Source organism: Hirundo rustica, chromosome 4, assembly GCF_015227805.2.
Source record: "Hirundo rustica isolate bHirRus1 chromosome 4, bHirRus1.pri.v3, whole genome shotgun sequence".
In the NCBI taxonomy this organism is placed as follows: Eukaryota; Metazoa; Chordata; class Aves; order Passeriformes; family Hirundinidae; genus Hirundo; species Hirundo rustica.
Genome location: NC_053453.1, coordinates 53,345,498 through 53,370,498, shown reverse-complemented (window position 1 = coordinate 53,370,498; position 25,001 = coordinate 53,345,498). Strand labels below are relative to the sequence as shown.

General features: G+C 44.5%; 1 protein-coding gene across 3 annotated transcripts in view; it reads right to left on the bottom strand.

The window, feature by feature from the left end:
* The window catches only part of TMEM184B (transmembrane protein 184B), a 30,598-nt gene extending 5,861 nt beyond the window's left edge, over nt 1–24,737 (bottom strand). For 2 of the 3 annotated variants that reach the window (XM_040061894.1, XM_040061896.2), the window contains exons 1-6: nt 11,602–11,862; nt 9,210–9,375; nt 5,830–5,920; nt 5,206–5,281; nt 1,975–2,066; nt 1,504–1,673 (exon numbers count right to left, since the gene is read on the bottom strand). In XM_040061894.1, the coding sequence (XP_039917828.1) occupies nt 1,504–1,673; nt 1,975–2,066; nt 5,206–5,281; nt 5,830–5,920; nt 9,210–9,375; nt 11,602–11,802 (796 nt within the window). In that variant the 5' untranslated portion in view covers nt 11,803–11,862. Of the gene's footprint in view, nt 1–1,503; nt 1,674–1,974; nt 2,067–5,205; nt 5,282–5,829; nt 5,921–9,209; nt 9,376–11,601; nt 11,863–24,656 lie in introns of those variants that run through there. The other variant, XM_040061895.2, reaches the window with a different exon arrangement.
* Nucleotides 24,738–25,001: the final 264 nt, after the last annotated feature.

The window sequence follows — 25,001 nt, the reverse complement described above, 5'->3', positions numbered from 1 at the left end:
TTATTTACAGTTCTCCATGGAAAGGGGTGCTGACTGGCAAATCCACAAAGCCAGCATGGTGACTACCAAAGCTTTTTGCTATTTATACATTTTAGCAAACAAAGCCACTAATGTTCCTTGGCTAAAAATTACCTAATTACCTTTTCAATTAGTATTCTGTCTTCTGTTGGTTAATGATCCTCTCACTGCTCATGCTAATTAGTCTGCATGATCAGTCTTTCTCTCCTTTTGAGTCAGTGGTTTCTTGGGTCAGTGGCCATGATCTCCCACTGCCAGAATTATCTTTTACTCTGTTGGAGCTGATTCAGCACAGTTGCTGACCTGTCTTTATTAGTTTCTTCCTTATCTTGGGGGTTTTGCCAAATGTCTTTGTGGCTTGTAAATTCTGCATTCTTTGCATCCACTATCTGCGGTACATCCTTCTCCCCAAGCTTTGTGAACCCTAAACCTTAACAAGGCAATTCTACCGTCAAGTAATTTGTCTTTCTAACACCTGGACATCACTTGTAGCTTGTTTGTTAGCTGCTGTTTCACAGATTAAACTTCTTTTCTTGTTGATTAGACTTGAAAGCTTACAAAGATCAAACACCAAAGAACATACTTTCTTAAGAAAATTTTGACACATTCTACATTTTGCAACATCAGCACTTGCATTAGCTAAAACAAAAACTGAAGTAACAGAACTTTTCCTTAAGCATATTAGTATTTGACACACCACTGTAAGAAAGACACCTGTCAACAGCTTAGTGGCTGAAGAATTTCAAAGAAGACAAAGTGTGTGACCAGATGCCTCAAGATGACAAACTACACAGCTTATTACTTTGTCTGTAAACAAGGAGGATGGGCTATACTCCAACAGCCTAAATTCCACCCAAGTTCCTACTCAATTAGTCTTTGAAGTGCAACTCCACAAACCTAAGTAGGGCATTGAACAGGGAAATGCTTAGAGCAAATTAGTCAGAAGCACTAAGCTTAGGTGGAATTTCTACTTTCCAAATGCCTCTGCTTCATGTGTATGAATTCTGAGTGTCCTTCTCCCGGCGGTGATTCTGTGGAAGCACACTGCATCCAGCCAGCTTGTTGCTTCACATACATCACAGACATACTATTAAAATTTTATTTATAGAGCACTGAAAAAAGCACTAAAAATTTTTAGATGTGCTGCTTTAATCAATAAAATGGCAGCATGCAGATAAAATGTTGGCAGCTTGTGCTTTATGATTGTATCAGGAATGCAGAGGACTCTTCATCCTATCAGCTGATTTTGCCAGGTACATATTCTTGTGCACATACACACAGGGATAATAAGGAATCAGGAGCATATAAACAAAAACTAAACTGAGCAAAACAGGTTTCCCTGAGAAAAGCAATGAATGACTATAAACTAAATGCAATACAGAAAGACATTCTGTCTATTAATCAGCATCTGCTCTATCAGCTTTTGTGTCTGAGCCCCTGCAGGGAGCTCTTTATGCCTACCAAGGGAAGGGAAAAGCAGCTCACCTTGCCAGAAGGACAGGAAGATGACAGATTTCACCATGAAGAACTTGAGGACTGGGCTATAGGGACTGAGCAGCTCACGTGTGGCAAAGTAGAAAAGGAAGAGGGCATACAGTGCCAGGCTGACAGAGATGTTGTAGATGATCGTCACATAGAGGTAGCCACTGGTTACACTGAAAAGAAAAGATATATATATATGAGTGCCTGAAACTTCAGCATGATGTTTTCCCCTTGAGACTGTCAATGGAGACTTGTGAGAGTCCATTTCCTTCCTGCCTCCCTGTCCCATTCCCACCCCCAAACCAAGATAGAAGAAACACGTAACTAAAAGAGGGCTTCCTCTGCCTTCTTTTCTCATGCACATCAGCTCATGTAGTCCCACCTTTTCTCATGGCTCAGCACACGCAAGGACAATAAGCAAAGCCAGGCAGAGAAGGGGCAGCCAAATTTTGCATGCTAAATAAATAAACTTACTCAAAGTCACCATCCTGGTACTTGCCGAAGGCCTGAAGGATGACTGTGCTGATCGCCATGAGGGGCTTCACCACACAGAACTGAAGGGTAGCCTACAGGAATGAGAGGGGAGGAATGAGAAGGCACATGGTGCAAAAGGACAAGTTGCCAAACCAGCATGACAATAGTGTCCACTGGGACCACTCAGCACAGCAACACAATCCAGCCCCAGCAGGAGGCCTGACCCTGCCACTTGCTAATTGACTGTGCTTGAGGACTGCAGCATCCAAAAGGAGATGAAGGAGTTTCAGAAGATGCACATGTGCTATCTACTTGTCCAGAATGGGAAGAAAAACCTCTCTGTAGGGCTTCTCCTAGAAGCTGCTCAGCCCGACTCTTTCAGAGCTGCTTTTCACAGGCTGCACTGCAGCACATTTCTGCACTGTAACAGTATGAAAAATAAAAAATCCCGGACTGTACTAGGGCACAGATACAGCAAGTTTAACAGAGACAGTGGATAAGGAAAGCAAACTCCAGTCCATAGTTGTCACAAAGTTAGGCAAGAAGGCCCCCTGGATCACAGGGGTACCCTGCTGTCTGAGGAGGAACTTTTGACAATTGCCACAGTATTAAGGCGCTTTGTAAACACAGCAGTGTGTGTTGCCACACACAAGTTAAGAGCTATTCTGTTGTCATCCACACGACCTTTACGGAATCTCCTCAAAGATTTTGTGGCTCTTGGGATCAGCTCTATCCATTCTGCCTGTATCAACTGCTGCTCCTATTGGGACTGAGTGTTCTCTCAAAGCCACTATGTTCTTCAACTTTCTGCAAATGTTGAACTTCAAAGTCCTAAAAAAGGGAAGACTTATGGCCCTAAAAATGTCTCCCTGAAGAGATGTGACCCATGTCTCCCTGAAGGAGGCTGGAGGAGCCTAGGTAGGTGCGGACCTGTGTGCATGTGGGGAGGGCTATGTAAGGAAAGAAGGTAAAACCAAACAGTAATAATTGCTTTGGATATGATACAATTTGTTAGTGGTCATAAGACTTAAAGGAGATTAAAAAACCCAGCACATGCCAGTTAGTGAGTCACTTTAAATATGTGAACTGGAAAAGGTCACGCTAATTGGTAAACAACTCCATCCTCTGAGCTTCCCCTCCTTCTGATCTAGGGACATTTTAACCACTTCCCTGCAATCCAAACCATTATGTAGTATTTTTAGCTGCTCCTCTAGAAGATGCTATGGCGTATGGGAAGCACATGGATGGTGTGTGACCCATGTGTGAGGGTCACCAGCAAGTGGCCCAGCAAAGAATCTTGATCAAGACATTTTTAAGGAAACAAGCTGTTCAGATTTCACACCGCAGACACCAGCACACCACCACACTGCTGAAGGTCCACAGGCAACACAGGCAGACTGACAGACCCACAACAGGCACCTGCCTGAGAAAAGCTGCAGGGGTGGGGAACAACGTGAAGATGGTAAGGAAAAATGTTTATAACACACAGATTCCTTCAGGATGAAAGGGACTGAAAAGAGCAGAAAATGGGCAGGTGGTAATGGGAGGCAACAGAAGTGCTAGAGATGCTGAGAACAGGGCTAAAAAGGGCAAGGTGTTCATTTCAGTACATTCCTCTTCCTAATCATCGTGATGGTAGATACCACACAGATTAGCACTGACATTGCTTCTGTTACCCTTTCACATCAGTCTTCCCAGGGGTTTGCCTTGAAAGGTCTTCCCCAAAAATCCTGGAATTCTAGAACTACCAGAAAGTGAACCTTGGCATCGACAACTTCTCACCAGGACATATTTAAGTTCAAGCCAAGATGGATGGAATGATTTAAGCATATCTTTGCAATACACCTCCCTCACAGCCTCCACAGCAGACTTAGCAGTTAGCAAAGAGCAGGCATGAGTAGAAAAATTGCTGCCAGGTACCAGCAAAAGAAAAGCAAAATATCTACCAAAGACAGCTGCCAAATGACCTGGGATCTGTGGAGGCCAGCAGAAAAAACACACCTTCCCCATTCCCAAAGTCTTCACTGTTGTGAACAAACTTTCCAAACACAGACACATGCAACCTAGGCGGTGATAACTGCAAGGGGCTGTGGGACATGAAAAGCAAGAAGCCTAAGGGAAATTATTACTCCAGCATTCATTCACTTTCATGGGTTACATCTGTTCACAATATATTGAAAAGGTAAAAGTTAACATTAGGAGCAATAAGAATAGGTAATGCAGTGAATCAACAAAAGGGTGTCCAGATGAAACCCATGAGAAACAGCTGAAGCAACATACTGAGTTCAGACTAGAAAAGAAAAGTATCAGGCAAGAGAACAGAAAAGCTGTAGGGGCAAAATAAGGGGCAGGGACAAATAGAACAGATACGCAAAACAAGTGGTCCTTTGAAAATAGCCACTTGTGCAGCACAGTTTAACACTGGATATTATCAAGAGGCTGCACTGTACTTTTGATGTTCCTGCATATTGCTAAACACAGAAGTTGGGTTATGATGTCCAGGAGAAGCCAGGGTAGATATCTAGACCTGCTGACTGAAATTACAATGACCTGAGCCCTTTCAAAGAACCAGACCTGCTTCACACTGCCTCCACAGAAACCTCCGGTGTTCATTTCAGCAAGTGAGCAAAGCCTTGAACCTGCTGTTTCATGACAGCCAGAGGTGACTGACCTGCAATGAGCAGACAAGGGCAGTAGAGAGGTTTAGGTCTCCCCCGTTCACCCTCCCTTGACATACCCAGTTCAGCACAGACAGACACACATGGTGAGCAATACTCGGTTCCTCCTACAAACAAATGTGTCATGCTTAACCTCCACCCCCCACTCAGCTCCAAACCACAACAGCAGCACTGGGAATTCAGGAGGCTGTTACACAACTGTGAGGTGTCTGCGACACAACACAGACATCAATTTCTTTGAGCTAGGACCTCTGTAATCCAGAAAGGATAAGAGTTTCTTCCTAGGATTAACACTAGTTCCAGGAGATAACTTGTGTCTTAAACCAAGGCCTTTCTGATGTGGGGTTGAGTAGAAAATGTTAGAATCATTCTTAACATGTTAAAACCATTCTCAACAAACAAACCAACCCTGAAACAGTGCCTCTTCTCAGAAGTCTGCAGGCCTCTCAAAATGTTATTAGAGCTCCCCCTCAAAGATCTCAGAAATTCAGCAGAAAAATTGCCATCCCCACGCCCGTAATTTCTGCAGAATGTCAGTCCCTCCAGCCCATACCTGTTTGCAGAATCTCAGGAATCCAATTGAGTATGTCTTTCCCCACAGGCAGCAAGTCCCGTACACACAGCTGGACCTGAAAGAGCCAACACAAGATGACAGAGTTCACAAGCAAGATTTGGGCAAGAGCGCAAGATTCCTACCCTCTTTATCTACCTCTCTGTAGCAAAGTTGCAGGACTGCTGCTTTCTCTGACAATGACTGCAGTTACAGCCATATCCTCTTTCAGAGACATGTCTAAAACAACATCCTGACCATACACTGCATTCTTTTTTCCTGTCACTGAGTAGCATGGGGAGAAACATAGATCCTAGAGGAGACACACACAATCAACTGAAGACAGAAAAGATTTAAAGATTAAAAGGAAGAGAAAGGAGTAAGAAAATAAACTAAGGAATAGGCAGGTGTCCAGAAAAACTGTGAATCAGTCCAGCTTGCCTAAGAGGATGTGATCAGCCTGACCTGTCTCAGAGCAAGGTATTGGTAAATCATCATCATAATCCACGCTGCCCAGTTCCAGCAGACATTTGCCACCTGACACAGTTTTTCAGGACAGGGATAGAGAAATAGTAGATGGGCACAGAAGGAGGACAGTGTCATGTTCTAAGCACAATAAATACTCACTCAATTGGTTTCCCTCTGATCTCAGACATGATGGAGCTCTCCCCTCCCAAGTACTCATAGCACAGGCTGAGAAAGTTGTATATTACAAAGGCTGCAAAGACATCAATCACAGTAAAATGACAACCAACTTCAAAACAGGTGCAAAGACCAAGAGCACAGGCAACTGACCAAACATTAGCAGGGACTGCTTATGCAGCACCTTTCCCTTCAAAGCACTCCAGATTTTCACTGCATTTATCATCCTACCTCAGCACTCACAAGACTATCTGAATGGGAGTTTGGCCAAGGTCCCAGGCCAGTTCCATGACTCATGCCAAAAGGGTCACAGAACCATTTAAAACTGTGGTCAGTGTCTTGTTTTATTTGGCATCTGTAAGATGTCATTCTTTATAGGGTTACTGTGCCTTATTCCAAGCCATTACGCTGGTACTAAATAATCTGGAAAAGGTTCTCTAGATCTCTGATCCATCAGCCTTATGTTATCTCATCTCCTTTTAGTTGATGAACAGTTTGTCTCTGCCAGGTAACCAGACTATAGAGGTAATTATAACAGTCAGTGAAACTGTTTTCGTGTCTTGTGGGGACTTTTGCAAAACAGGCTCCGTGCTTCATTTTCTCAAAAAGATTAAATTTCTTGTGTGCTGAATAAACTCCTCCTTAGGCCACCTCTTTTCTGCCTTTCCCAGCAATCTGGTGCAGATGACAAACAGCCTGACCCCTAACACTCTGCCCCATTGCAGTTCCCCATAACTACAGAAGTATCTCCTCTTCATGGGATCCAAACTTGCTTAAATGTGCATAAACTGAGCCTGTATACACCCTGTCTGCCACTCTCTTGACTTGTTATAATTGCTGTTGGACCCTCAAAGTTGTGAGATTTCTTAGGGCAAGGATTGCACTTCTGCATTTGTACCAGACAGCCTTGGGGCAAAATGACAGACCAGATGATCCTTGCAACATTATATTCTACAGTCACCTGCGTCTGGACATTCCCTGGAATGACAACAGCCAAATCCTGCTTTTCGCCCCAAATAACTAGGATAGAAACAGCAGTCTCAAGGAACTTTAAAATAATAACAGAAACCTAATAACATACAACACTGAGAAGCTGAGCTCCCCAAGCAGCCAATTACTAAACCTGAGGTCAATTTTTCCACATGAATGACCTTCCAAAGTCAGACAAATTCTTCTATAAGCATCCAAACTATGCCCTGGCAAAGAGATACTCCATGCTCCCCAAAACACTAATAGTCTCAAACCACTGTACTTATGGCTTGTAGATGTGTCTAGCTGGCAAGACTGGAATGGCACACAAAAGCCAGTGGTATACATGCTTCTATGTATGTAATTGGGATATTGTTGTTCCATCTGTAATTCTTATTATTGAACGAAGTTCACACAGTAATGATTTTGCCAAAGCTTTAATTAGGACAGAAAACACCAACCACGGAAAATTTATTTCAATAACTGTGGTAATTTTCCTGCAACTTAGCTGACAGCTCCCAGCACCCAAAGGAAGAAAAGCTGAGCTTTTCCTATTGTCCTCCAGTGACCCCTGCCCTCTGATGTGGTCATTACAATACCAGCTGCCCATTCCCCAAGCACAAGGGAAGAGAGGACATCAGAGGAAAAAAACAAAACAGAGAAATATCTGCCCATTCATCCTCAAAAGAAGTACTAACTAGCAAAGCTCATCACACCAGCAAAGAACTCTTCTTCCATTCTCAATCCACATCCATCAGATGTTCATAACATCAGGTATTCATAATATCAACATAACAAGAAAACACAAAAAAACCCCAAAAAACCCCAAAACAAACAAACAAGCAAAAACAAACAAACAAAAAAAACCCCCCACAAACAAATCCTACTTGCATCAGTGTTTCTGACAACCTGGTTTGTGCAGAAGCCATCACGTGAAAGAGTAACAGCAGAACAGGCTCCTTCTAATACACACTACAAAATACAGTCCATAAATGGCTTAAGAGAGCTTTCAAAATTTATTAGTATGGTCTTCTTCCACCATTCCCTAACAGCCCACTTTGCAATGTAAAACCTTTCCAAAAAATAAAGAAGGTGCATGGCAAGAGAGGGAAGAGGACAAAAACGCTGTTTTGAAGCAATCCCCAGAAAAAGTGAGGGAAAGAACCTGCTTTCCAAAGGTGTTTTCAGTTCCACTTGTAGTTTTCTCACACAGGCCAACATGCCGAGGTGAGCTCTGGAACATGGGCCGCCTCCTGAGCAGATGCTCAAATGTTTGCAAACTCCCAGAGCAAGAGAAGCAGAGGAATAGTGGCTGTTGCTAGGAGAGCAGCAGGCTTCCTGCTAGACCTATACACGCGCACAGGGTGGGGAAAGAAAAAAAACCAGGCCCAAACAAAGATGCTTTCTTGCATCACGTGTGTGCGTTTGCCATCTGCTGCTGCATCCAGGGTATTGTTGTGGATGTGAAGGAAGGCCTGCTAGTCCCTTCAGCTGATTAACTTGTTCTCATGGCCGGAGGCAACTCTCCACAATGCAGATCTCACCAAAACAACTGCACCAATGATTTAGGATTTAACGAGGGTATGGTGATAAATTGTCCTCAAAAAGACACTGCTACAGTGCAGTATGTCCTGCTGAGTGGTTCGAGGCTTCTTTCAGGAGGAGACTAGGAGTGAAGCTACGATAGCACTTACAGGAAAGTAACCATTTCATTCACATACAGTGCTAGTGGTATTACATCACTGCAGCAGATAACCAAAACCAAGCAGGTGCTCATCCTGAACATGTCACCCTCCCTTCTCTAGGACTCCAAAGCACTTTAAACTTTACCAGCCCCAGCCAGTAGCAGCACAAAAGTGGCCACAGCAGGGGACCAGAAGAATACATTGCTAACAAGCTGCACGAGGAACACAGGACAAAGCAAGTGTCTGGCTGCTAAGCGCTGTTAAAAGTGACAGCTTCTAAGCAATACCTCACTTTTTAACACCCAGATACCATCAGATTTTTTGGCTTTACCAAAAGCTTTTACCTTCCTGAAGCAAGGGATTCCAAAAAACCATAAACTTAGTCTCTACAGAACCCTGGAGGCAAGGCTCATGCTCAGAAGCCAGTGAGGGAGAGGGTCAAGTTGGACAGGGCTTTGAGCAACCTGATCTGGAGAAAGATGTCACAAACCCATGGCAGGGGTGCTGCACTAGATGATCTTTAAAGGTCCATCCTGTGACAAACCATCCTATCATTCTATGATTTTCAGTCACTAAGCAAGCCATGGTCATCCAGTTAGGCACACCATCCAGTAGGTGACAGTGATGCTCCCACCATGTTCTCAACCAGAAATAAAGTTCTCTCAGGGCAGAGACTTCCCCCTGAACATTTTCCATCCGACCCCTCCTTACCTTCATAGCAGTCCCGCACCGTGCCAAAGTAAACATAGTACTGGTCATTGGTGAAGAACAGGAGACTGAGCCACGAGTCAAAGGCATAAATGGGCACAATGAAGAGGATCCGAACGATGTAGCGCTGTTCATTTGGGCAGCTATAGCAGCGGAGATGCATGTAGATCTGAGAGACAGAGAGGGGAGACCAGGGTCAGTAGTATATCAGACAGAGAGGAGAAAGTAGAACTGGAGAGCCAATTGGGCCAGGAAAAACAAACTCAGTAAATCACCTCTCGATTGCCTTCAGCAGCCTCAAGGTGATGAACATAAAAGAAAAGATAAATCACTGTTATGGCACTGATATAGCAACCCTTAGTTTGCAGAGAGGGGGAAAGAGAGGGAAGAGAAAATGGAGATCTAATCTAGTTTCTTAAAGGGAATTGATTTATTTTTCCATCACCTTGCCCACATTCTTTTTGTTCATATGTTTTTTGCCAGTCATCAGTCCTACATTCCGCTATCCTCTTTTAAGTACCTAAGATCCATAACACCGCAGGCTGCTTTTCTCTGAAAAGAGAAGGTGCGCACACTTAAGCACACGCTTATTGTGAGTACTCACTCTATTGGCTGTTTTGGAAGCTCTCGAGACTTTCACCTGAAACAACCTAAGAGAGCCCTTTACAGCACATCCCAAAGCTCATAAGCCACAGCCCCTCGGCTGAAAAGGTGCCATTCTGCACATGGGTGACAGCACAGCCACGAAGGGTCAGCCATCAAGGGAGCACTGAGCTCATGCAATGTGCTCAAAGGAATCATACAGTTTGTTCTGTCTGACTGCACACGTGCCAATCCCTCTAAGTCACTGGCTGAGGGGAGCACAGCATCCCCACCCTACCCAATCCCACAGCTCCTTAGCCATCATTAAATCCCACACCTAAGATGCTTTTTTACAGAATACCCACCTCCCTGAAAAGGTATTGACCACAAGCACACCCTGAAGATGAGCAAACCCCCTGCAATGCCCTAATAACACAGGCAGAGCTTCAGCACGATTTGTGGGTACTCAGGAGAGGCAAAGGCTCTGTACAGCAATTCTCACTGAGCTGCTGTCCCAGCTGCTGGAATTAGTAACAGAGTGCCTTGCCACTGACCGATTCTGCTGCCTGAAGAGTACAAGCGTTCATCTGAAGCTTCACCCTGCATTTTGGGGTGCTGTGTGAGGATTCTCCAGAGACTAAACAAACATACATTGACTATCTCATCTTTCCACTGTAAGGGAGAGGGGCTTGTGTCTCCCCAGCTGTCTGTTGCTTGCCCCTTGCTGGTCAAAATTGACTGAAGGGCTCAAAAATACTACTGATTCCTCTTCTTAACCCATGAGAAGCTTACAACAAGCTAATTTCCTGAGGAAAGGAGGTTGAAAATTAGCTAACAAACCTTAGAGATATTTTTGCCTTGCAACAACCTCAGTGACACATCTCATCCAGCACAGAGACAGCTGACACCAGAGTTCAGATTACTCCAAGCTTTGCCCTTGGGATGTCAAGAGCCCTGTGATCCCATGTGCCTAGGAGAGCACAGGAACTGCTGTAAGAGGACAACAGCATGTTTCAATCAGCAGTGTCTCTCTGGAACTGACCTCCATAGTTTTTTTTCAGAGGAGGGCATTAATGCCTAACCATGCAATGTTATACTGCAGAGGAAAATTTCTTCCTACCCTCAGCAGGTGGTCAATTTGACAGGAGGATCCATGGCACTTGTAATTGTTACCCAAGCTGGTGAAACTGCAGGTTTTACTCTTATTCATCTGTGACTAATCCATTTTTTACCTTCAACCTTCACTAGCCCCTGTACTCCATCAATAGGCCGTACTTTTCTAGATTCTAGTCATCACTCTGGAACCAACAGTCCAACAGGTACAAAACACGGGTTGAAAAATAACAGGGCTTGTTTTTCCCCACTGTATTTTTCAGTTCACATTACAACTGCGTGAAAGAGAGGTACAGAACAGGATGCAGGGTTTGATTTATTCCAACTTCCAGGACAAGTACCCCAGAGAGAGGGGAGGGGAAAAAATAAAATTAAACATTTCCAGCTACTCCTTTCCACAGCAGAGTTCAGCCTGTGGAATCCACTGGCACAGGAGATCAAAGGAGGAATGTCAAACAAGAGGTGATTAGGATCTTTTAGCTAACAGATTAGCAGACAGAATTTAAAAAATTGCAAGATTCAGCTAAAGACCTACGCAAGGACAGCCTGAGATAACACACCTTTCTGCAAACCTTCAAGAGATGGCCAAATGTTTTACACCTGCTAGTTTTAAAGAGCGCTTCCTCTTCATTCACACTATGGAAATGGTCTATTCCTTCATTGCAGGGAAAAGATGGGAAGTCAAGTGACAGGGTTTTACCTGATGGCAGGTGATGAGCAAAGCTGTCCATACAAAGAAACCTGAGATAGCCTGAGCAGCAGTGGTCATGAGGAATATTGGCTGCTCCACAGCCGTGGGGCTGCCATCCTCCGGCATCCAGGAGAAGTTAGGAGCCACAGCTGGAGTGGTGGCAGTTGACCCCAATCTGGGGGCTGCAGTGACATCAGTCATCATAATCATGGTGCCCTTTGGTGTGAGGTTCCAGTTGGGATTGCTAAAGAGCTGCCCACGAGCCAAGACCTGTCAGGGAAGAGAACCACAAGCCAATTGAACCCAGCTGGAAGGAGTCAGGAATGTAATAGAACTTTGCATCTCTCACATGCATCTTTCACCAGGCTGCTCACATGTTTTGTGAACAGGGTACATCTGCCACTGCCACCCCTCGTGATATAACAGATCATGCGGTACTGAGGAACCTCTGACAGCCTCCCAGAGATCATGAAATCTGACTACTGCCATCATCACCACCCTTCTGCAATAAAAATATCTAAGATGAATACAGCATTCACCAGAGATTACAGAATCATAGGATGGTTTGGGTTGGAAAGGATCTTAAAGACCACCTAGTTCCAAGCCTGTGCTGTGGGCTGGGACACCTTCCATTAGACCAGAGCTCAGAGCTCCAGCAAACCTATTCCCGAACATGTCCAGGGATGGAGCATCCCTAACTCCTCTGGGCACTATGCCACTGTCTCACCTCTCTCACAGCAAAGAATTTCTTCCTAATATTTAATTAAACCTACTCTCAGTTTAAAGCCATTTCCCTTAGTCCTATCACTACACACCCTTGTAAGAAGATCAGAAGGAAGTATCTAAATCGTCCGTACTGGAAGATGACCGGCACACCTAAATTAACAGCTCTATTTTCCGTAAGAGTACAGGCTATTCTGCTGTTCTAGCGTCATGGTTAGACTGCCAAGCAGCAACAAACAACAGGAACATGTGCCACCAGTGTCCCTGCGCAGGAAGGGGGAGGGGGGGAGAATATCCTAATTCCTCCAGCTAGCAATGCCCACCACTCCTACAGCCTTGTTGAAAACCACACTCAGTCCAAAGCACCCTCATTGAAGGATATGACAGTGTGAACAGCATGCTTTTATTAAAATTTGTACAGTATGGTACATTTAGCCAGCCTGTTACTAATATTACTAACTTTGCATTGTTTCCTACATGATGTGAATTTAACCTGATTGGCTTTTAAAAGCCAGCTGACACATAAAAACACATGCCGAACACAATATGCAAGATTTCAAAGCAGTATGACCCTTGGCCATTTCCTGCACAGAAAGCTATCCTTCTTTCAATGGAGCAAATTCTTGAAGGTCTAAGATCTAAAGTAGCTATTATTTTCAATTTGGTCATAAGCAGGCTCTAGTGTGACCTCTGGATTGTAGGAAGATAATCCACTTAAACCAAGATCACATGCAGGCAGTCATTGGTTCTATCCACTAGAAGTGCTGCTATCAAAGGGAACAGCATAATATTGCCTCCTTCTGATAACCTCCTAATATTTTTCAGAATAGCACTTCTATAAAAGCTCAACACATTGCTCTTACACAGGCCTTTATGATCAGTGGATGGAAAGGGCTTTAGAAAAGACAACGATCCATTGCCACAGTTTACAGCTGCACCAGGGAAGGACACATTTGTCATCTACTGTTACAGAACAGAAAAGAGAACATATATTCACAGAGGAACTGCCCTGGCCCTGCTTCACCTGACGCCACAGCACAAACTAGGAAACAGGTACCCAGTAAAAGCAGAGTGCCAGCAGTAAGTCCTTTCCACGTGCATACTAAGGCATGAAAATGGCCCCTTTAGCACACTTGTATCGCTGGTGTGCAGCAGTCTGACGTTGCCTTATGTAACGCAGCACCTCCCTTCTGCTTTCTTCCACGGGGGGAAAAAAGTCCTGGGAAATACCCAGATTTGTTTAAGCATATATTATCTTACTATAAGTGGAGTTGCAGAAGTGCTGGGCTTTAATTTATAAACTAATCAGCTTGTTGTTTTTCCAGTTGTTTTTCCAAAATATGCATGCTCTGACTTACAGCTTTCCATAACTACATGAACAGTAAAGTAATTCCTTTCCAGTCCTGATCAGTACGGGAAATGTAACTTAAGTTTTGAAGTTCTAAGCATACACACACACACATTTAATTATCTGTACTATATCTAAAAAACTGGAGAGATGGAGGCTGGGTGGAGGTGTCACAAGTTAGCAAGATTTTTATTGCTTTGAAGAAAGGGATTTCTACCCAAGTAACTTCTGAAGCAACTGAATATGCACAGTGCTGAGAGTGCTTCCACAAAGCTCAAAAAGGGCACATCTAAAATGAAATCAGAGCAGATGCACCTGTGGTTAACCTAGCTCTAAATAAAGTCCAGCCAGCTGCAGTCCTGCACATCCCAGTGCACTTTGGGAGCTATGCAAGGCAGGAAGCTGCTAAGCCCTTCCAAAAGTTCATGGGGGAGAGGATCTGTACAGCAGACCACAGGTGCCAGGACGAACAGGACCTGGACCTCCACACTGCAGCTAATCAAATCACATCAGTGTCGCAGACCCATATGCAGCAGCAGTAACATCAACAGAACTGAGGATCTGAAAGGGAATTCTGCTGTGTCTCTGCACTCATTTTAAATTAAGTGGAAACAGCACAAAGTGATCAACAAGCATTTTGTCATGACAGGGGTTATGTATTCGTAAGCAAAGTCAGTCATAAATTGAAGTCGTGTATGTAATCTTAACACTGCCCCCTTGTGATTATACATCAACAGCCATTAATTACAGGATTGGGCATCATTCTTTACCTAATCCCCTTCAATTCACACAGCCATTGAAATGAATAACTTTTTCCACCACTGTGTTCTGAAAGAAAATATACAAACTCTCTTACAAAACTGGGCTTACATCTCCTACCCAAACCATCTCACCCATGAGCACTCAGGGTTGCCCCTGAGGACAGCTTTTTATTTCCTTGACACCTTTATGGGTTCTATGCATCAGTCTGCAGTTCGTTCTCCTTGTTACACGAAGGAGAAACACGAAGGAATGCTGTACTCCAAAATCTGCAGAATTAACATAAACTTTCCAAGTTATCCCTTCTAATCTCCTCAAGTCCCACACATCACAGCTACAGTGACAGGCATAAGCAGCACACAAAGCTGTTATGAAATACTACTGTATGCAAGAAGCTGAAGCTGTTAGAGAAATTCCGGTCTATACTTAGGAAACAGGTAACAGCAGAGATGACTGGAACCTTAACCAGGGAAGTTTATTTCAGCTCATTCGCTACCACCAGCTCAGTCTGCTAGCTCATCTTCTGCCTTGTTAAAAAGACCATTGTGAGGGTGGGCTGTGGCAACTCTCTCAACAGGCCTTGCTTCTGAGATGTCTCTCCTCACTGTGCAACAGGACACAAGTCCAGTAAAGGTGGTGCCTGGGAACATGTCACAACAAAAATACTGCCTTAATAAGCTAGAGATCCAGCACATAGGTATAAGCAGCTTCCCTCTTACCAGACACTGTGAATGTGTTTTGACACTTATTTCTTGAACACCCACCTCCATCACATCCAAAGTCCACAACACACTTTCCTGCTTCCTCTCATGCTTGGGTACAAAGACACTTCCAAACAGCCATAAAGCTATTCCCTATTCACCTCCATTTTCTCCACTCTCCCACTTCGCTACTTCAGTTGTGCAATGACCTGACGCTGTCATGCTCCTGGCTGTGATTTCTTTCCTGGTGCTCCTCCCAGCTGGCTGTATTTCTCTGTTGTTTCTTGCATATTTTAAGTTCCCTGAGACAACCATCTTTTTGTTCTCTGTCCATACAGTTCCCAGCACTGCAAGGTACCAAACCACGAGGAAAGCACTTGACGTTACCATACGTCAAATTAGAGGCATTTGGAAACCCGAATTACCAATGCAATACAAACCAATCTAATGCATAATAAATTTTGAAGCATTTCTTACTCTTCTGCCATATCTTGTTTTCTCTGCCCACCTGTTTCACCTCCATTCATTACTTTCAGTTCAAGGGAGAGTAAAGTTCCTTGCACACTTACGCTCCCTCTCTAGCGAAATATATCATATATATCAAATATATATATAATATATATAAATACATCAACGTGTATATATTATATATTATATATTTGTATATACCATATACAAATATCAATAAATATAATAAAGATAAGTATATTAACTATAAATACATACATATGTATATATTTGATATATCTAAATATATCAAAGGAAAATATTTCAACGCTTCTAAATTTCACTTTTGGAGCTTTCCCCATCTCCAAGTGACAACCTTGCTCCCCCCAGAGGCAACCTGCAACAGATAACAGGACCAGAACAGAGAGCCAGGAAAAGAACCAAACTTTGGAATCTGAAGACAAGCACACATAAAGGTACATCTATGTAAACACACAGGGCTTTTGGATGCAGGTTAGGTGTACTCCAGGACAGCTGCAGGAAATTCAGATCAGAGCCGGCATGATTCTTCTACATGGGCTACGGGAGCTTCTGGCAGTGCTGAGGTCTATACACAGCCACCTCCCAACATGAAAGGCAGAGATCACATTGCCATTCCCTACAAGCTGTCCCCTGTTCATGCTCAGATGTCATTACAAATTATGTACATTACAGCAAGACAAGGCCTTGCCTTGCCAGGGCATTAGCTAAAATAGCAAACTAGTACCTCTTACACTTACCTAACACATCTTCTGAGAACACTTTAAGAGTATTAGGGAGGGCTCTCGATGCGATGAGGGGAAAAAAAAAACCAAAACAAAGCCAGTGCTATTTCCATCAAGATAACTATCCTGATAAAAACCCAGAGATGGAGAACACCACTACTAACATTCTTGATAGAGAAGAAGCTCCAAATGGCATGGGGACCAGTTCTGTTAATGACATTACACAGATGTAAAGTACCAGGAATATGTCCACACGGCCTGCACCCACAAAAAACCAGCACACTAATTCTCCATAATGAGCAGATTGCCAGTCCTGTATCTTTTGGAAACAGAGACCTCCTGTCTCCAACATTAACAAGGCAGCTTCTTCTGCTTAAAATAAACTCAAAACAGAAAACAGACAGGATGTGGCAAAAGTGAAACCAAAAAACTTCATTTTTGGCTCACATGAAGGCATGGAAAATGTTACAACTGAGGAGGAGCTATTTCCAATAAAGATAAACAAACATAAATATGAAAACCTCACTTCTGACACAACAAAAGTGGTGAAAGGAAAGAGGGAACAAAGGTTCAGGCATGGTCCTTCAGTTCCTTGGCGTGTATCTGAATATTCAACCACAATCTTGTAAAGGAGGAGGTGTTTGCCTGCTCTGAGCAAGACCTACCCCAGTGCCAATAGGAAAAGAACCCCAAAAGACAGGACTCGGAAGCTATTCTCTCCCATCTGCAAACACAGTCTGTGTTTTTAAAATAGATCCTCTCATCTGAGACTGAAAGTATTTAATTTCTAAACTGCTGAGCCAGCAAAGAATGATACACAAAGCTATCCCATGAAAGAGTCTTAAAAACAGCTAAGCCTCCTTCTGCTGTGTAAGAGACAAACTAAAACACCACACATGACCTGGCTGCAAGGTTCTCCTGGAGAGCTATGAGACAAGACAATGTTCTTCCTATTAACCTACTCCACACTTTTACTTCTTTAAATATCCACAATACTGAACTTTGTTAAAATACCAAAAATTATTTTCCATTCCCTTCAAATTCTTACTCCTTCAAGAGTTTCTCCATTAAATTACCTTTATTCTGGATCCAAAAAGGCCAATACAGAAGGGCCATGCAGTAGATAAATCAGTCTGAACTTTCTGCATTTATTAGGATACAACTAAGAGCTTTATATAAGTGAAAACAGCAGCTTAATGTTTTTTGACAACGTGCCCTAGACTTACAGGGAATACAAAACCACAGGACAAAATGGTTCAAGGTTTATTTTAGACTATTTTAGTTATAACAATGCCTAGGATTGCCAACTGGGACCAGCTCTTTCTGTTGTGCTAAGTACATATGATAAATAATCAATCTAAAGTCTTTTTAACACCCAAACGGATCAGCATCACCAGCTGAAATGGCAAAAGAGAGGGAAAGGAGCAGATAGATAGGACAAAACAGCACTACACAGTAAGAGAGTCACAGCTGAAATCAGTGATAGCAATCCAAGAAAAATCAAATGCTTTTACACTTATTAGTTCTTAAATTGCTTTTGCTCTCTGGGGTGGCATCTAGTTTGCTTAGCTATGAGACAAGAAAAGGTCCCAACAGTGCATTTTTAAGCTCTCCAGCAGCACTCCCAAAAACACTGGAGTTAAGTATGTGACCTGGCATGCAACTTTAACTAGTACAACTCATTTACATTTTACTGCTTATGTTAGACAAAGCTTTCTTAACTTAAAGCCACCCCACAACACACACCTGACACACAGGCACACATGGGTAACTCTGAACACACATGAGCAATGCTGTGCTCAGTCACAAGATGGGCACTCACCAGACTTGCATGCAGTGCTTGCATCTACAGTTGCTGCACCGCATGCCAGCTTAACGTGCTTGTCTGTCTGCCCAACAAATGCAGATCCAATGCAGCTCCCCTCAGGGTTATTTCCTTAGAGGAGTGAGCAGTCTGAAGAGATGCCCCAGTCACAATTTCACAGCTATTGGTACAGTCAATGAAACAAGGGGAAAGTGTCACTGGGACAGAAGACCAGTAGGGTCAGCAAGAGTGGAGCAAGGAGCCATTAATTCAGAAGCAGAAGGTAGAGGAGTTAGGCACCTAAGAAGGACCAAACCACAGGGCAAGGTACACAGCCACTAGGTCATACTCAAGAGATGATCCAATGCCTACATACACATAAGACTGCACTGTACACACAAACAATTTAACTTTCAGCAAGGTCCCACCCCTATGTTTCTCATTTTAGGGATATTAAAGTCTGAGAATACCACAAAAATCTTCTCCACTTGCAGCTCACACAGCCCCCACCCATTCTGCTAGCCCATAGTCATCCTAAGAGAAGCTTCCCCTCCCCATGCGCCCATTAAAAAACTCAGAATCAACAACAAAACCCTTTTAACCTGAGCCATACACTCTTCTTTCCAGAGTATTTTTCTGCTCTATTAACTTCTGTTGTCTGACTGTATTTGCACAGCCCTCCTCACCCCATCCTCCTTTTTTCTTTTTTTTTTTTTTTTTGAGGTCAACATCCAACATCCAGTCCCTTTTTTGGAAGGTGACAGGATAAAGAGAAAAAGGGGGAGGAAGAGGAGGAGAAGGGATGTTCCCCAACCTTCCAACCTCTCCTTTGAGAACAGGATCAAACACAACTGGGCCCCACAGTGTGACTCTTTCCCATACTCCCAACAGCCCTCACTCCACACAAACCAGGCAAGCCCTCTGTTCCCAGGGGAGAAACACAGAAAAAGTATAAAGACATTCTGCAACTGGCAGAGGGGAAAGAGGCAAGAAGAAAAAAAGGATGTGTTGTAAACAGTTGTGTCCCACATAACAGAGGATGTTCCAAACTTTCAGGAACAAACTCAAATCAGAACTTATTCCACCATGACTTGCATTCATTGTTTCCCACCTGAGTGCCAAGACAGGGTAGACAACAGTTTTAAAGTTACCACATGGTATACAGTTTCTTTACAAAGAATCAGAACTCCAACTCTACAGCAGCATGGAAAATATTGAACTTGTGGCAGTCAGCAGTCACACACAAAGGAAATCTTTCTAATACACTAGAGCATACTTTTCCACACAGAAGATGACATATAGAATCTATCAGTTCCGATCCGTACTTCAATTTAGTAAGTAAATGAGCTGAAAGAACCCAGATATCTCACCACAGGTCTAGGCAACTGTGCAGTGGTGCATATGAGGGCAATGGCACATCTGACTTAGCCAGCAATCATTCTCTGATGCAGACATGTAGCAGCGATGAACACTGCAGAAGTAAAATCAGTGATTCTCAACAAAGCGCCCAAGGTCACACTCACTAAAAAGCCATTTCATTGTACTGCAATAACAACTCATTGGCTTATTTTTGTTTGTAGTTTGTTGCTCGTCTTTTCTCTTTTTTTTTTTTTTTTTTTTTTTTTTAATTTTTATTTTTATTTAAACCTCTGGACATAAGACACAAACATCCTTCCTAATTCCCCCAAATCATGAACTTCTAAATTCACTGCTCCTACTTAACATTAGCCCCTGCACACTTTTCTCCTGCCCTACTGCTTCATCAGGAAAAATAAAAATCCTCCAGAGGCAAAGTTCTGAAAGCTGAATTAGGACCTTTGCATTCCTGGACTCTATCCCAAAAGCCATCAGCAGCAATGTATTTTCTGTATACAGAAAAAAACTACACCAAGCATCAACCTGAGAGAGTGCATGCTTAAAAAAAAAGACAAAAGTTCAACTCAACGTTTCCAGACGCTGACATTGAATTACCCAGTTGCATGAAGTTACCTGAAAGGGAATTTGTATGAATGACTTTTGGCTTAAGACTCTTGTAAAATCAGTGCCATCACAAAGCCATTGGAGGGGGGAAAGGAAGACTGAAAGTCAGGAGAGTTTGGAGGAGGAGAGAAGTCACTCCCAGGTGATGGGACAAATAACTGCAAATAACTTCACCACCACTAACCAGACTTTTATAGCAAAACTGGCAAGGAAGAGACAAGATACGGTGAGCCATGAAGAGAAATTCACTCACTTCTAACTTGTCTATTGAGGTGACTGACTTGGTCATGTTCATTTCAAGCAACCTGGACAGAGGCACAGTATATTACTGCTGCTGAGGCTGTATCTGTGTTGGAGACAACCAGGCAGCTGCAGGCTCCCAAACAATCAGCAGCCTCCAATAGCATCCATGTAATGTTCTGCAGCCTGAGGAGGGAGCACAGGGTTGGCAAGGTCAGCTTTTAAGGTTACTATTTCATCTCATCTTCTTGAAGCCTCACTGCTGCACTACATAACATGTTGCAGTCATTTTCTCTGCTGAATCAGAAGGACCTTTTTTCACTAGTGAGTTGATCATGGGCCACATGTACAACACACCCAGGCAGAGATGGATGCTTTGGGGCTAGACACAAAAAATGTGAAGCCGTGACACCAACTCTCTATGCTCTTGGTCACTCCTCATTATACAACATACTCAAAAAGATGATCCTTTCAGTATCATCAGACTTCCAGGCACTGTGACTGTAAGATAATAATAGCAACATTTCCATCCTTTCCATACAGACAGACTTGAGCGTGGGGAGACAAATACCCAGGTACTGTATCGGTTAATACTGCAGACAGAAGGTCAGTTAGTTCCCTTTTCAGGTCTTATGTGAATTATGCCTCTCAGAGGCTATAAAGACCTGGTCAGACCCAGACACAGCACAGCTCCTGAGCAGCTTGCCCGTACCCTGCATTTTTCCTGGACACAGCTTGCTCTGTTGCCTTCCCAGACACGTTACTTACACCATCAGAAACAAAAACCCCATGGAGGTTGACCTGATTTTTAAAGAGAGAGAACCTGGCTACAAGCAAGTACTCCAGCCCCTGCCTCTTCTTAGAAGATAGAAACTCTGAGGTGAGACTCCTGGAGGGTGGCTGCAACTCACTGCTTTAGCTGGCAGAATTGCACTTCCAAAACTTTCCTTGGGAATTGCTGCTCTGAAAACAAGTCCAGTTGCCCTCTTCAAAAGTAGTCCATAAAGGGGAAAAAAAGAAAAAAGAAAAACAGAAAAAAATGGGTGAGGGGAAAAAAAAGAAAAAAAATACCCCCAAACCCCTTAGTATAAGGGTGTTTTCAGTTCAAGCACTACAATATTTTACAGTTTTTTTAGCTCAGTGTTTCTATCCATCTTATCACAGCGTCAAACTGCTTTCAGAGTCCCAAGTGTTCTGGTAGGGTGTGATGTCTTGACAGGAAACTGCTCTTCCACCACAAGAAAGCACACCCCAGTGAGTCTGGGAAGAAGTGAGAACAGCACACAACAGACACAGTGCTCCAAGCGAACAGCTGGGCAAGCCAGCATATAAAACTCCAACCCAGTGCTATCCTCTACAACACCTCAAATTTCCAGGGCCTAGGCAAGCACAATCAATCACAGACTCTAAAGCAGAGGAAAGCTTCTGCCCCCAGCCAGGGCCATTCAATAACACCCAGCTGCTTTGGTACACAGGCAGCCAGCAGCAGGCATGTACTAGAAAACTTGACTGTACAAACATGAAATGCCATTTCTCTCTGAGGCTGTGCTATCCTCTTCATATGGTAGACGGACCAACCTGTACATTCTACTGCTGCTTTCCTTCGTTTCCTCAGCTTTAGGCTGGAAACACTGAGAAAAAGAGTCATAGCAGTGGCACTTCAGAATCAGTAAGTTTGATTTGAAACTTAGTGTTTTACTTCAAACTTCATTTAATACAACACTGGGCTCTCAAAGCAGCTAGGACCAACCAAACAACAAACATCTCCTGAGGAATTCACTGTTTCCACCAGATGTTGCTGAAAGAGCTCAAAGATATTATTAGAGCTGCTGGAAAATGAAACAGGCACTTACTTGCTAGAAGCAGCAGGTAACAGTTTATCTCCCTCAATGCAAACAAAAGCCAATTAAAAACAAAACCAAAACAGGAAGGGAGAAGGAATGAAGAGTAAGTTCCTTGCGTGGAAATTAAAAGGTTGTCATCTTACACCAAAACATGATTATTAGATGTTTTAGTTAATTAAGCAGTAGAACTGGGTAGAAAAATGGACTACCTTTTTTGAGGGGGAAAGAGGCATTTTAGAAGTTATTATGTGCTAAGAAGAAAACCCACTCACCCTTTCTTTATCCATGAGAAGAAAAGACCCTTTCTTTATCCATGAGAAGAAAAGAACCTTAATCCCACAATTGCAAAAGCTCACATCCCAGCCTGCTACCAGCAAACAGGCAAAGATGCTGACAGAGAACAAGGCAGATTTCTAGCTGTATTCTGTCAAACGGTTAGAGACCAGACAGCTCAGAACGCTCTTGTTATGCGAAACCAGCCAGTCACACTCAATTTTCTGACCAGTTTATCTAAGAACCTTCCCCTTTTAACTGCCACGTGTCCTAAGGAGACAGATAAACCAAAGTCCAAAAGGTGCCCAGTGGTTGAGAGGTGTTCATCCCCTTGCCCCATGTCTCCAAAACAAAACCCGTTCAGTGCTCTGAACTGACTGTAGAAACCTGAGCAGAACGCAAAGAAAAACATCTGCCCACACCACCGAGCTGGTCAGAAGTGCTGACTTCCATAGTAAAGCTTCCCAATCATTTTGCGGCAAGACCAAACCATTCCTGCTCCAGATGCAGAGGCACCCACCTGCTGCTTTCCTGCCACCTAGGGTTTACAGCACAACCGTAATAACGACAGTATTAAGGACCTAAAAACCTGCTCCCCAAACCACAGCAGATTTGAAGCCCATTTTCTTGGGGACAGTGGTGAAAAGAAAGCCTGAAGTAGGCCTTTCTGGGATACCTTCACCATAAGAAAAGCTCTCCCCAAAGCCCTATTGTTTAGTACTTAGCCAACGTCCTAAAAGCATGAGAGTTTATTTTTTTGCCAACAGTATCACACAAATACAAACCTTTAATATTACCAACCTGAATAACATGAACATTTCTAGAGTAATCTGTGTTCCCTTTTAGGGAGGCTGCTAAGCTCTTAGACCAAAGGGTAACATCCAGCAACAAAAGTTAAAAGGCACAGTTAACTACTGTATTAAAAGAACCAAGTCTTTGTTATTGGGATGTATGCTCTATTACATTTTCATCGATTGTTTTCTTTTTTTTTTTTTTTTTGCAGGATACAAAAGCCATTTCTATTCACCCTATTAGCCTTTGCTCTACTATTGATCAGTGTCTTCTATTTTTATCTTTAACAGAGGTAAACAGTCTTCTTTCTGGGGAAATCTGTCTTTATGTCTTCAATAATTACTCCTGTTCAAGCTCCTTACATGGCAAGAACAATTTCAAACTTTCTGTAAGTAGGACCCATCTTTGCTATCTCCTCTAGATTTCCCACTCCTCCTCCACCCACTCTTGACAGCTTCAGAGTGTTCCAGGCAGCTTTCATAGAGCCGTTCCTGAAATCACTCTAGTCCCTTTCCACAATTCATCAGAACTCAGTCACGCACACGTTCTTCCAAAGCCCTCCCTCCACTACATGCTGCAGCTGCCAAGGCTGAATTTAGCCCTCACAGAGCAATTGAGATTTTGAGACACCACGAGCATCCAAACAAGACCCACCACAATTCACCTACAGTGCAAGAGAACACAGGCACAGTAACAGCCTCCTCACACACCTACCACACCAGCACATGCATGAGGCGTCTGTCAGGCCACCCAGTCTGAAGCAAAGGAAACCCAGGAAACGCAAGCCTGGTGCCCACCACATTACCGCAGTCTACTGAGCTCCCAGCCCACCCGGGACCAGACACAACCGAGCAGACAGTGACACCCACCCAATGCCACCAAAGAGCGTGACAGCACTGGGGAATAAGGGGACTGTGCTGGTGCGTGTGCGTGCATAGGGAGAGTAGAAAAGCTGCAGCAAGGACAGGTTGCGGGGAGGGAGGGAGGGAGAGCGAGGAAGGAACTGGGTGGGCTGCACCGGGGGTGGGGGCGACGCTGTGGAGGCTGCACTGGGAAGCTGTGGGTAGAGGCAGGAGTAAGCGGTGTGTGCGTCGGTATGGAGGCCATGCGGGAGGAACGTGCGCGGAGGGGGAATGGCGGGGGCAGCCCTGAGGAGAAGGGGGCGCACACCGGGGGGGAACGGGGCGGAGGGCTGAGCTGGGACGGAGGGAGTCGCGTGGGCCACGCCGGGGAACGGGAAGAGGAACTGGGGGGAGCGGGAATCGCGACCAAACCGGGTCGACGCGGGGCGCAAGGTGAGTTCGTGGGCGCCTTAACGAGCCACCCCCGCGCCAGCGCGGCCCCTCCGGCCCGGCCCGCGCGCTCGCAGCCGCCCCTGCCACGTCTTACCATGCAGCGGGCGGGTGGGCGCGGCCCAGCCCGGTGGGGCGAGGAGGGGTGGGGTCGGGTCGGGTCGGGCCCTGCCCGCTGCCCCGCGGGCGGCGCCGGCACCGGCGCGGGGTCGCGGAGGCCTCAGGAGCCCATGGCGACGCCGGGCCCGGCCCGGCCCTCCCTCCGCGCCTGCGCACGGCCCCGCGCGCACCGCCCACTGCCCGCGAGGGAGGGGGAGCTGGGTGACGTCACCGCTCTTCTCTTAAAGGGGCAGCGCCGGCGGGGAGGGGCGCGTTTCCCGGAACGGGGCACGCGGGAGGTCCGGCGATCCCGCAGCTCTTCTTGCTCGCCAGGCCGGCTAAA